Genomic DNA, 13,884 nt, shown 5'->3' with positions numbered 1-13,884 from the left:
ATTCAATGTTTAAAACACGCAGGTGGTTTAATAAAACAACCTTTATCCTATACAATATTGACAATGCTTGCACTTCTATAACACTTTCCATTTGTGGATATCGAAGTCAGTTAAAAACATTAATGAATTCAGCTTCATAACTTCCCTGTGAGTGTAATATCCCCATTTTGCACACAAAGAAACTGAAGCTCAAAAGGGCAAAGTGATTTGCCCAAAGTCACACAGCAATTCTGTGACAGAGCCAGGAATAGAAAACTTCTGAGTCCCACTCTGGTGCTCCAACCACTAAACCATTCTGCCTCTTTTGTTTCATCCAGCTACAGTGCTAGATGTTTTAAATTCATGGCAATCTAAATAACTGCAATCATTTTCTAGGATTATTTTCTGAGGGTGAGAGGAAGGGAACACATTTTAAAAATGCAAGTGTAAATGATTCAGACGGGTTGCATAGAAGTGATTCTTCCAGATGCTTAGCCCTTCCTCTGACAAAATGCTGCAGTGAGGATTTCAAAACTATTCCAAGTTCTCTGCACATTAAAAATGGACTTTCACTACACATTGCATTGCAATGTTTTTTTCCCCTCTTGGCGCACTGCCTACAAAAGCCAAAACAAGGATTAAAAATAAATACTTACCAATTCAGCATCCTGCTGACTGATGTCCTGTAGATAAGGAATGGTTGCTAGCTCAGCCATCGCTTGATTAATCACTTGAGACTGTTCCTTGATTCGCTGTAACCGACTGAGCAGGCTGGCATACTGCAACCTCTCTATCACACCTGAACATGCAGAGAAACTCTCCTATCCTCTCAGCAAAAGCAAATGGGTTAGAAGAGAGCCACAGAAAACCTACTTCTCTCCTGAAACTTATGTCAGGGTTTATCATCATGTATATTCACGCTGGCAATACTGTAACCAAAGAGGCATACAGCTCCTTTAAGATAATGTTTTCTAAACTCTTATACAGAAAAAAGACATCCTTTACACCATCGTTCTAGTAGTACTGGAAAAATAAATACATAACTTAAAACAGATAGGAAGGGGGAGACTGCAGATATCCGATATTAATGTAATTTTTATTGTCATCACTTAGAAAAGGCTTTTCCATAATCCTCTTTGTTCAAATATTGTTTGGCTTGTGTGCTTTTTATGTTTCAGAGACAAGGCTGAGGAAACCATGGAATGCATAAATCTACCACATGTTCACAGGCAAAGAAAATCCACAGCTTTCAAACCTGATCTTAAACCCCAGAGAGCTGCAGAGTCAGTGTCTGATCCTGTAGGCACTTAAGCAATGGCTAACTTTCAGCACATGAGTAGCCTAGTCATGTGCTTACAGCACATGCCCAAGTGGTTGCAGGATTAGAGCCTTAGATTTTAAAAAGTGCCCAAAGATCTACATAGATGCCTAGTGGGATTTTCAAAAGTGCCTTGGTGCCTAAATCCCAAGGCACCTAATCTACGTCAGTACTTTTGAAAATCACCCTATGTGCCTAATATTTGTTTGAAAATCAGATCTGTAGAGCATATTCAAGTATTTTCTTGAGGAAGGTGGGACAAGGAGTTTGTAAAGGGGAGCTAATATCTTCATTACCCTCTTTTTGAAGGGTACACAGCTCTCTCACTGACAACTCAAGAGGTTTTACAAAAGCAAACTATCAGTGACTAGAAGGATATACAAGTTCAGCGGGAGCTGTGCGCGCTCAGCATCCCTGACAATCACCCCACTCATTTAAGAGCCTGAAATTTAAAATGTTGGACTAGATTTTCAACACAGCTTCTAATAATTCTGGCAGATCTTTTTTCCCCACAATCACAGATATTGTAGTTGCAAAGCTGCATGTGCGGTTGCCTCCAGCTAGGTACCTAGCTATGTGATTTATGGGTCCAATCAGTTAATGGGATGGTTGAAATTTTTTGAATGAAATGAGGGTTTTTTTGGCAAAAATCTTGACTTTTAACTTTTGGATTTTCACAAAAGTTTGAGATATTTTTAATTGACATTTTAATTAAAAAAGTCATCAAATGGTTATTGCAATTGTTATCAAAAACTTGGATTTTCAGTAAGTGGAAGATTTCTATCAGAATCCTAATAACGGTTTCGATACAATTTTTGACGTGTTCTTTCAAAATTTCACAATTTTTTTTTGGAAAAAAATAAAAAAGTGTCCCTTTCAAAATCTGTGAAATAGAAACAACTTTGATATTTTTAATGCTTGTTTTTTTTCATTTTTGACCAGTTCCAATAACTAGATTCCTAAAAGTGAGCAATTGTTGATGTAATTAATTTTGCTCATATGTTTTGACCTCTGCTATGGGGGAAGGAATGGAGTTCCAGTTAGAAATCAGGGTCTTCAAGCCTAACTGTAAAAGAAAGATGAGCAGTTATATAAGTACAAGTAAATAATCCCTTCATCTCTCCAGGGAAGTCATTTCCTTAACTCCTACTCATAACACTACAGCACTACAAAAGAAACCACAGGAGATCCCAGGCAAGAGAAACGATGCTGTCCTCTATGCACCACAAAGAAGGTAACCTCAGCAGGTCAACACAGCCCCTGGTAGACAGGAGGACTGTTGCAGAGAGTTACCAGTGGGTACATCCACTATATGAGCTCACTGAACCAAATCCCTGTAGCAAGCCATGTTTGTTACTCCTCTCCATGCACAGATATTATGGTCATTTAGGATACAGCTTAGTACTGAAGTCCATCCCTATTCAGCAAACCACTTAAGCATCTGCTTAACTTCAGGAAGGTACTTAAGTCCCATTCGCTTCAATGAACTTTAGATTAGATTCTTATGGGGGTAGAGGAGATTCCATCCCTCAGCCCCGTCATCAATTTTGTAGTGAGAAAAGCCCTATTCTACAGGCTTTCTATGTCCCCAAGATATGAATTAGAATAATTAGAATGAAAAGTCAAGGAAAAGGTTTGTATCATTGCAGCAATACAGATATATATTCATTCAAATAAAGAAGAACAATTAATTAATGAGAGCTTGAGAGGGAATTTATCAACATGTAACAATTGAAAACAAGTTAAATCACATTTTTAGTTGCAGCAGAACATTGCTTTTTGGACTCCTGAGCTCCCACCCCCATATAAATGATAAAAAATGAGTGTATTGACTCATCAACTGAGGTTAAAAATGCTTCTTCATCTGGCTGAATCATGCTGTCTTGGGGCAGGGGGAAGGGGGAAGCATGCTTCTCCAATTTTTATAAAAGTAAAGGGGGAGGAGGAAAGAGGAAAGGAAACTGCTCTTTGTCATCTTGTTTTGCCAGAAAAATATGGGAACACATCATGGAGCTAAAAACCCAGATTTGGTGCCTGAGCTAGCTCGTGCTTTATGGCCATAGCAATGTTATTGATGTTTACAGTAGGCCAGAGGTAAATAAATAAATAACTGACAGCAGGATATTTTTAAAGGAATTATAACAGGTTGAACATTGTCAGGGGTTGTGTTTCAGTGACAATGAAAAATGAAGAAAGAGAGTGTAAATAACTGCTTCTGGCTTGAAAAAGATTTCACAGGGATATGAACCACATGATGAGAATTACATGAACTAGAGTGGAGTTCAAGAGGCTACTAAGCTGCAGTAAAAATATAATAACGTGGCCATGGATGAAGCTGAAACTGCCTCTACAGGTACAGCGAAGGTTAAATAAATAGCAATCTTAAATGGAGGCTTTAGGGGAAAAGAATTGGCCTATTTAATAGAGGGAAGAGTTTAATGTCTAAGAAATAGGACTATGATGTACCAACAAATTCATCAGAAGGGTTAAAAATGCCTCTTCGATAGGAATGCGATAAGGGACTAAAACATTAATTGGCAGACAAATCACAACGCTTTTCCCTTCCAGATGCGCATAGACATACATCATCCAGGTCTCACACAGAATTAATGAAAAGTAAAATTAACAATTGTTGGGCCTTGTCCTGCAGCCCTCACTCACGTGTATCGTCTCATTGAAGCCAAGGGCCAAAGTAACTGTTGGCCAGATTGCCCCCTCCCCAGAGAAAACCCACAGCTAAAAGAGAAATCTCACAAGATTCCCACTGAATTTAGACAGGTGGAATTTGCCTGTCCACAAGAAAAGTAGTGGGATCTTGGGGGATCCGCTGGAAGGATAGGAACATCTAAGGATGTGGTTTCCAAACACCTGCTCTGAGATCCCTCTGTAAGTCCTTGAAAGGTCATCGCCAAGAGCAAACCAGCTGACTCCAGGTGGAGCTTGCTTGACACCATTACTTGGACAGCGAGAGAGGGCCTCTGAAGCACAAAACCTCAAGCAAAGCAAGACCGTTGCAAAAGAAGCAGGAGAGCCTGTAATGTACAGGGCAACCTTAAGTGGCCCTAAGAACTTCAGGCTGCATATTAGTGGTCCCACATGACACTGAGATATATCACAGAGATGGTATTTCCCCTCTTGTTTTTCTAGATTCTATTTAAGAAGTAATAATTTTACTAATTATTAAAGTTTGCTTGCTGAGTCCTAGAGAATAAGAGAAACAAAGTGGTTGTTCAGCTTAGATTTAAAGCTGGAACTCTGACATCAAATGCAAGTGGCATGTCTAGCCATCCAGACTTAAGGAACACATTTTTGCAGACTTCTGCAATCCATTCCCCCCAAGCTGTTGTCCTTCATTTTTATGGTATCTCCATTTTATCAGCTTAGCATGTGAATGATGCTGTGCCTTGCGAACAAGCCCAATGGTGAGTTGGAACAATCTGGAAATTTGTCATCACAGTTCTTCAAAGCCCTCAGGATTCTCCAGATAACATACCCTGGAATCTGCTTATAATAAATACTGTTACAGAACTGAAAACAGACAGCAAAGCAATTTGTTCCCCAAGTGTGTTTTATTTCTGTATGTCTTGCTGTGGAACCCATTAAGGGAGTATATACGTAAGGCCCCCTTTGGTCATGTTATGTAGCACACTGTCTCATACTTATGGGATGAACCCAGGAGCAAGGTTCTATTCAACATAGACAAGAATGGCAGAGCCTGGCCCAGTGGGACTATTTGTTTGAGTACCTGCTTACCAAGGGGATCATAATCTGACCCTAGAGTAAAAATTTGCTTCTGCTCCCATTAGCTCAACAAGAAAGACTTCCATCAGAGCAGGAAGTGGGAGACACTTAGATACCACTGAGGTGAGCCTGGTGTAAATGTCTGGAAGATTAGATTTAAAGAATATTTACCATCAGATGAAGTTGCTACTAGGGTGTGGTATCCTTATTCATTCTCAGTCTTACTTGACTATGCAAACAGTCTTAGTGATTTTAGTAGGGCTCTGTGGGTAGCAAGGTACTACTATTCAATGAAAGTAAGAGTATCACAACTGAGAGCACAATGTATGTTCGGCAAATATTTATCACTAACTCCATGACTTACAAACAGCAAAGCTTGAATGAATTGTATAATTAACTCCAGGTTACTGTGCTACACATCTGAAGTGGTGGAATTGATTTATATTTAAGACAGCTGCTATTGTTTAATTAGCTCTGCTTTAGCACTAAGATGTTTCCACCAAGGAATATCATTAAAATCTCTAGGAGAAGAATTTTGGGTTGCACAGAATTTTGGTTTGCAGAAGACTTTTGGGTTGCATTTTGGGTAGCTCTGGCTTTTCAATTTAAGCAAAGCTTTTTTGTTTTTGTTTTCTCCTATAAATGACCTTGTTTCCTTTTAACTCACTAGAAGCTTTTGCAACTAACATCAGTAATTGAAGTGGAGTGGTCTACAAAGTGTATTCTTTTTGGGACTACATTTTGTGTAGCTTTTGAGAAATAAATAACTGGTGAAACTTAAATTCTGGCTTCAAGAAAAGCTTGGAATAGTTTCAAGCAAACTGAAGTATCCAGTATTTGCATTGCCTTGAATGAAGCTTTAATCAGGGCTAGCAGAATAGACCTTGCTCTGTAGTATTAGGTCTAGCTTGCTTTGTAATCTGATTTTTTTGGTCAGGGATGCTATGTTGTCAGGATCATTCTGCACTAAGAAGACTGAAGGGAAGAAAAATAGTTTCCTCACTCCCCCGCCAGTAACATATGCCTGAATCTTTATATTTTTGTGCAAGATTGACAGTTGCGGGTTCTAAATCAATGATAATTAGTTTTGTGTCAGGTTTTTCTCTCTTCTAGCAAAGCCCCTACTTATGACCTCCTGGTAAAGTGGCTGCTGGTTTAGAATCTATATGAATATGTTTTATTCAGTCCACTTAAACTTCTGCTTCTTGTAAAGTTAAGTTGCATTTGAGGAGAACTCATCAAACTTCATGGGTGAAATCCTGGTCTTGCTGAAGTGAATTGAAATTTTGCCCCTGATTTCAATAGGGGCAGGAGATCACCACATCTGTTTTGTGGTTCCTCAGCAGGTATCCATCTCAGCAAGAAAAATAATTTCAGCAAGGGCTAGATCCATAGCTATTGTAAATTGGCATTGTTCTATTGAAGTCTATGGAGCTATGCCAATTCACACCAGTTGAGTATCTGGCTCATAAGCTCAAATAACCCTACCATATATTCCACTGATCTTGTCTCTTATGTTGATTGATTGCATTTCTTCTCTTGCATCTCATATACCAAGATCTCAAACGTGAAACTTTTCTGTTTAGACCATCTAGCCTTGTTTCTGTAAATTCATTTCCAGGATAGACTAGAAATGGAAACACACATTTGCTTGGTACTGAAGTTAGGATTCCTGGCCTGTAATTGCCAGGATCACATCTAGAGCTTTTTTTAAAAATTGGCTTCACATTAGCTATTCTCCAATCATCTGGTACAGAGGCTGATTTAAGCAATAGGTTACATATCACAGTTAGTAGTTCTGCAATTTCATATTTGAGTTCCACCAAAACTCTTGGGTGAATACCATCTGGTCCCAGGGACTTATTATTGTTTGATTTATCAATTTGTTCCAAAAACTCCTCTACTGACAATTTATTCTGAGACAGTTCCTAATATTTGTTACCTACAAAGAATGGCTTGTTTTGGACCCAGGTATGTTTCCTTAAGGTTTTATATGAAGGTCTTAGAGAAAAGGTGGTAACATTACATACTTCAGAGAAAGGTCTCTGAAAACATCCCCTCAATGTGCAGTGGCAATCAAAAAAGCAAACAGAATATTAGGAACCCTTACAAAAAGGCTAGATAATAAGATAGCAAATATAATGCCACTGCATAAATCCAGACTTTTAATACTGCGTGCAGTTCTTGCCACCTCATATCTAAAAAGATATATTAGAATTGGAACCAGGGGTAATCCAATTAAATTAATAGGCAGCACATTTAAAACAAACATAAAGAAGTACTTCACATGATGTACAGTCAACCTGTGGAACTCATTACCAGCGAATGCTGTGAAAGGCAAAAGTATAACTGGGTTGAAAAAAGAATTAGATAAATGAATGGAGGACAAAACCCTCAATAGTTATTAGCCAAGGTAGTCAGGGAGGCAACCCCATGCTCTGGGTGTCCTAAGCCGCTGACTGCCAGAAACTGGGACTGTACGACAGAGAATGAATCACTTGATTGCCCTGTTCTGTTCCCTGGAAACATCTGGCATTGACCACTGTTGGAAGAGAGGATACTGGACTAGATGGACCATTGGTCTGACCCAGTGTGGCCATTCTTATGTTCTAAAACTTGGGGTGAAATCCTGCTCCCACTGAAGTCAATAGGAATTTTGTTATTAACTTCAAAGGGGCCAGGATTCCATCCTTGGAAACATCAAAGTTGGAGAGTCTAAATAGACTTCAGGATTTTTTTATGCTAAAGGTGCACAAGAACATCAGTAACACATAATGTGCTTTCTCAAAGTGGTGCCATTTCGAATCAGTCTGCACACCAGTTAGAAGGGGATTTAGTTCAGTCAGAGAATGGTCAAGGCATGCTAACACTGAAAACAAAAAGATATATTTCCTTTGGGATCTGTGCCATGAGACTCTTTTCCCTTCCTCATACTGAGCTAAGAAGCAAATGTTTTATTAGGGTCCATTTCTGCAAGGTGCTGAGCACTTCACCTCCCACTTAGTTTGTGAGATCAGTCCTTTCTTGTCTGTTTACTTATTACGGTCAGAGTGAAGAAGACATAGATTATCCTAGATTTTAGCTAATGTTTTTCACTTGATAGAGGTTGCTAAGTAGCAGTTTTTGTCAACCTCCTACCTACTGTCAGAGAGTAAGAATATTAATTCTGTCATTTGCTAAAACACCTGATGAGGAAATGCCTCTGATTTTTCCAAGACACAGATAACTAGAAAACTGTTATTGCTAGGAAAAAATGTTAACATTAGCATTTGCAGTCTGTTGAGGAGAGGTTTCTTCCACTTATATTCTGGAGAACAATTTAAGAATTGCTTTAAAATACTCTAGTCTACAGGCAAATTTCATTTTTGACCTTTTGTGCTAATCAAAAGCCAAAGTGATAAAAAGCTGTGTATATTATAGTAAAAGGTATGGTGTGGAATATGCTAATACATCTACAATATGTCTGTATCATATCTGAAAGTAATTTCATATACTTCACTATGTACGGCAAGGTTGGGAAACTGTATGCAGGGCTGGGGTAGGGGGTTGGGGTGTGGGGTGTGTGTGGGAGTGCAGTGTGCAGGAAGGGGCTCAGGGCAAGGAATTGGGGCAGAGGAGGGGTGCACGGTGTATGAGGGAGCTCAGGACAGGGGGTTGGGTGCAGGAGGGGTATGGACTGTGGGAGGGGGCTCAGGGCAGGGGGTTGGGGTTGAGAAGGGGTGAGCGGTGTACGAGAGGGCCCAGGGCAGGGAGCTGGGTTCAGGAGGGGTGCGAGGTGCAGGTAGGGGGCTTAGGGCAGAGAGTTGGGGGGAAGGGTGCAGGAGGGATTCGGACTCCAGCCCGGCGCCGCTTACCGAAAGCAGCTCCGGGGTGGCAGCGGCATGCACCAGGACCAGGGCAGGCTCCCAGCATGCCTGCCCTGTCCCTGGCCCCACGCTGCTCCAGGAAGTGCTACAGCCCCTGGGGGAGGGTGAGCAGAGGGCTCTGCATGCGCTGCCCTTGCCATGCCTCCAGGTTCCTTCCCCGAAGCTCCCAGTGGCCATGGTTCCCCATTCCTGGCCAATGGGAGCTGGAAGGGGGTGGTGCCTGGAGGCAAGGGCAGTGCATGGAGCTGTCTGCCCCACCCCCTTAGGGGCCGAAGGGAAGTGGTGCCGGCTGCTTCTGAGAGCAGCACGGGGCCCACGGCACCACAGAAGGCAATCCTGCAGGCTGGATCCAAAGCCCTGGGGGGGCAGATCCGGCCCGCGGGCCGTAGTTTGCCCAGGCCTGATGTAGAGGCTAGGCTGGAATTTAATCTAAGAGTATGTCTACACTACAATAAAACACTCATGGCTGACGCATATCAGCTGACTCAGACTTGCAGGACTTGGGCTGCGGAGCTACAAAATTGCAGTGTAGACGTCCTGGCTCAGGCTCCTGTTGAAGTCAGCTGAGTGCTTTGCAAACATACATGCATAGTTTGCCACACGTTAAAGAACCACTAACTAAAAATATTTCTTGTTTATCAAATTACAGATTCACTTAAATATCTGTCTGAAACAACAGAATAAAAGACATCAACAAAACACATATTAATCATCACACATACACAAACCTCTAATACTGCATTCACTGCATTCTATAAAGTAGATTCTATACCCACAGTTAATTTGGTGCCTCTGATAAAATCCATTATTGGCAAGATCTTTTTCCCTACGGTCTCCAAGTGTCTTACGGATTCTTCTCTTGTAAGAGGACTAAAAGGAGCTCTGTGTTCTAAGAAATGAAATAGTAAACCTTGATATTGTTTTTGATCATACCAGTGCACAGTGCACCTTTCATACAAGGTATTATATAGGGAATTTAGCAAGCGATGTGAGCTTGGGGAAGTGAGAAATTGCTGGGAAGAGACACCCAGACACTCAGCTGGCAGGAGCAGAGAAAGTCAGCTGCAGGAGGGACCTCTGGAAGCTGATGATGTCGCCACGGCCTGGTTGCTTTATTTTATTCCAGTTTTCAATCTGGTCATTCTCTCCCCTGTGCTGGTTGGATGTTCAATCCAACCCCTTCCTTCATAGTGTGTATACTTCAGCCTCACTCCCTCTGCCTTTCATGCTCCCTTTCTTCTATCCTTTTTCTTTACTCCCCTCCGCTGTTGAATCTTTTGCTCTTTGCACAACAATAATATGACAGAACCACTGGCGCACTGTTAGGCCCCAAAAAACTGCATTTTCTCAATAAATACAAACATGCAAGACCTACCTACTTATATACTGCTGCTTTTGCTGGTTTCTCATGCTTCTAAAAATATGTGAGCACCTCTCAGTGATTACAAACTATTTAAAGGAATATTATCCTATTCCTATACACCATGAGTGGCCAAACTTACTGACCCACTGAGCCGCATACAATAATCCTAAGAAGCTTGAAAGCTGCAAGACATGCACAATCTGCCCTGTGAGGTGGTGCCCCCTGGGGTGAGGGGCTAAAGCCCTTAGGCTCCCCTCCATGCAGCATAGAAGCCCCTAGTCCCACCACCCCGCTGCAGGGCAGAAACTCCCCCACATCCAGTCTGGTAGGTGAAGAATTGGCAGTGCGTGGGGGGCTCTGCGAGCCACACTTTAACTGTAAAATAGCTGCATGCACTCACAAGCCACAGTGTGGCCACACCTGCTATACACTATACCCTTCCTTCAATAGTTTCTCTACCTTCCTTTGTTTCTGTTTGGCTAATCCCCTTCCAACAAAACATTCCTTCCAAAAAAATTAAAAGGTAGAAATAAATCAACCAACCCACAATAAATCATGGCACTGATGTGACCTTTGCCAACCATCACATTGTTTCTCCCACCCTTTTCTCTGTCTTATCTAATTAGATTGTTAAACTCTTTGGGGCAGGGACTGTTTCTTACTCTGTTTGTACAGTGCTTACCATGATGGGGCCCCATTCTTGGCTGGAGTCTCTAGGTACCACCATAATCAAATAGATAATTAAATGTAATACTACTCTGCACTCCTACAATGTTTTCACTCTGCGAGGTAGTGATTTTTAGGCTCACATTCCATACGGTGACAATGAAGCACAGATAAATGAGATGACTGGTCTCCAAAGATTACGGTAACACAAGTGCTTTTTGGACAACTAAAGTTTTCTAAGAGTATCTGAGCACCCCACAATCTTTACTGTATTTATCCTCACTACAACTCTGTGAGGTAAAGCAGTGCTAATAACACATGGGAAACTGCAGCATGCAGAAATTAAGTGACTTGTCTAAGGAAGTTTGGGGGAAGCAGGGAATTGAACTCACATCTCCTAAGTAAGTTCTAGGGTAGCACCATAACTACAAAACCACCTTCCTCTCTACAGCTAAGTGAACCATTTATAGTGAATATCTGCCTGCACTGGCATTTGGCAAACATAGTGACAAATGTCTACATAGACCAGGTGGGGAGGAGGAGAGTGGGACGTGATGGGAAGTGAGTGGAAAGTGGGGAGGAGTGACAAGTGCCTACATATTCAGGATGGGGAGGAAGTGAATGGTTGTCTGGTTGCATAACGGAGTAGGCATGCTCACTGTGGCCTGCACTTTAGCATAGTCCCTTGATCCGTGCCCCAACCAGTCCTCTGCCCCTGCTGGTGACAAACCACATTGCATTCAAACTACTAGCAAATCAGCAATGCGTACCTGAAAAGGATGGCAGCTTTTTACTCGATATCTTTTCCAAGAATTTCCCAACATCTTTGTTTTTGAAACCCAGGGTCAACAAATATTGTTGGGGAGGCAAAGAAGCCCAATCTACTGTCTGTGGTAAGATGTGAAGTCCATGAGGATCTGGAACAAGACAGTGATAGCATTTTGCACCCTTGCTTTTTCTTGAGGGTTTACATTAGCTCCTCTCTTGAAAAATCTTAGCCTCCTCGCTTGAAAAAGAAAAGTGCTAGAAGAGTACTGCAGTCAAACAAATTTAACATAAAACATCCACCAAAACAAGTGACCAGAGAAAGCCCTTAAACATGTTGTTTGCTGCCTGTGTAAGTAGTTTTTGATATTCTGAATGTTGATGAATTTTTTTCACTGAAATTTAAAATTTCACTAAAAAGGGGTAAAAATGTTCATGAAAATTTTGTCTCGCTTTTTGACTAGCTCATCAAAAAATTCCTAAATTTAATATTTCAACATTTGCTGTTGAAATTTCTAATGTTAACAAAACAAAAACAAAAACCTCAAACACTACCATCCTGCACAAAAAGCAGGATGAAATTTTAGAGACAACGTTCACAAAAATGTTATCCTGTTTTCAGCCCGCTCTACTTTTAAGATGCCTAGTAATATAGTCAGAGAATGACAAACAGAGAATGGCATTTACTGCTCTCTGGTTTACCAGCACATAAATAAAATACAGTGAGCTAGATATTCCTCTTCGCTGGTATTATGCCAATTGCTCTCCATTAACTTTGCTAGAGTAACTACCAAGTTCCATTGATGTGATCTCCGAATGTGTTCTATTTGGTAGAGTCCTGGTTTTACTCATACACTGTACTCTGAATGCATGCACGTTGTGTATGTGTGCAAATATTTTAAATGATCTAATTTTGTGCTGTACCACTCCATTCTTTTTATGTCATTTGTATATACAGCGTTTACTTAGCAGGTGGTTAACAGCCAGAAATTATAAAGCCCTACCTGCTGAAGTTTTATGTAGCTTTTAATAGAATGCTCGGGGCTTGCAATTGTTGGTGTTAAAAGCCATACCTATAGTCTAAAAGCTTTCTGCCTCTGATGGATTCAAAAGTTTAAAATAGACAGCACTGTGCATTCAAATTTAAAAATATACCTCCTTTTCTTCCTGCGGATCTAAGGAAAACTTGTGGAGAAATTCAGTATGTAACATCCTGACAATAAGTCAAAACTTGAACCAAGATCTGGATGAATGAATGTTACTGAAATTCATGATTAAGGTTATTTTAACTAACAAGTTAATGAGAGATCTGGTATTTCAAACTGTATTTTCATAGCAGTGGTTTAGTTCATATTTAAAATCCTAGAGATGAGGGATATGGAACCTCTCACCTGCAGGTCATAAATTCAGACCTGTGCCAATCTGGCAGTGATGGAAAACTGTCACTGTGACAGATATGTCAATTTTCTGAAATATCTTTGGGAGATCTTATTGAATTAAGTTTAAATAGCTTTGCAGTCAAGTGTATTACAAATGCAAAGTTTATGTATTATTGTGGGATTGCATGTAACTTCTTTAGGGGAGAGTCATGGACAATCCAAACCCCGGGAAATTTTATTTGCTTCAACAGACTATTTTCAACAATGTGTCAGACAAGAAGGAACATTCGGGACAAACAAAGTTAAATGGGTCTCCTAGGAAATACCTGACAGGAGGGAAATGCAAATTCTCACTTTTGGATGCAATCTTTCAAAGCTACACTCTGAGGAGAGAACCATTGTATCTGACTGATTACCTATCCCAAGACCCTGAATATCTAAGTTCCAAGCTGTATAAAGGAAAGGCGAACTTATGTTCTTGTTCTGAGGGAAAGCTATTATGAACTTGTAACCACAGAAAACCTCCTGGGTGGGGTTTGAAGGACTGATCACCCACCAGAGATTTTGTTGCAGTTGGGGGTGATCTCTGGTAAGATTAGCATGTGTGTAGGTTCTTTCATTGGTTTTTAATATGTTGTTTCTGTTATGCTTTCACCTTAAGAATAACTGTTACTTAGAAAGGGCTGTGTGGAAACTTACAACAGCAGACAATTCCCCTGGAGAGAAAGCAACCTGCAGATACTGGCTGTAGAGGCCATCTGGCTTGCTGGGGAACTCACGGTGCAGACAGGGGACTTTGCTGGTCAG

General features: G+C 40.9%; 1 protein-coding gene across 1 annotated transcript in view; it reads right to left on the bottom strand.

Moving 5' to 3' along the window:
• The window catches only part of SPATA16 (spermatogenesis associated 16), a 121,100-nt gene that overhangs the window by 31,131 nt on the left and 76,085 nt on the right, over positions 1–13,884 (bottom strand). The window contains exons 6-8 of the mRNA XM_030575458.1: positions 11,704–11,850; positions 9,681–9,793; positions 636–800 (exon numbers count right to left, since the gene is read on the bottom strand). Of these exons, the coding sequence (XP_030431318.1) occupies positions 636–800; positions 9,681–9,793; positions 11,704–11,850 (425 nt within the window). The remainder of the gene's footprint in view (positions 1–635; positions 801–9,680; positions 9,794–11,703; positions 11,851–13,884) is intronic.

The sequence above is a fragment of the Gopherus evgoodei genome, chromosome 9, assembly GCF_007399415.2.
Source record: "Gopherus evgoodei ecotype Sinaloan lineage chromosome 9, rGopEvg1_v1.p, whole genome shotgun sequence".
Classification (NCBI taxonomy): Eukaryota; Metazoa; Chordata; order Testudines; family Testudinidae; genus Gopherus; species Gopherus evgoodei.
Note: the sequence above shows the minus strand (reverse complement) of the source record. Positions and strands in the feature narration are given on the sequence as shown.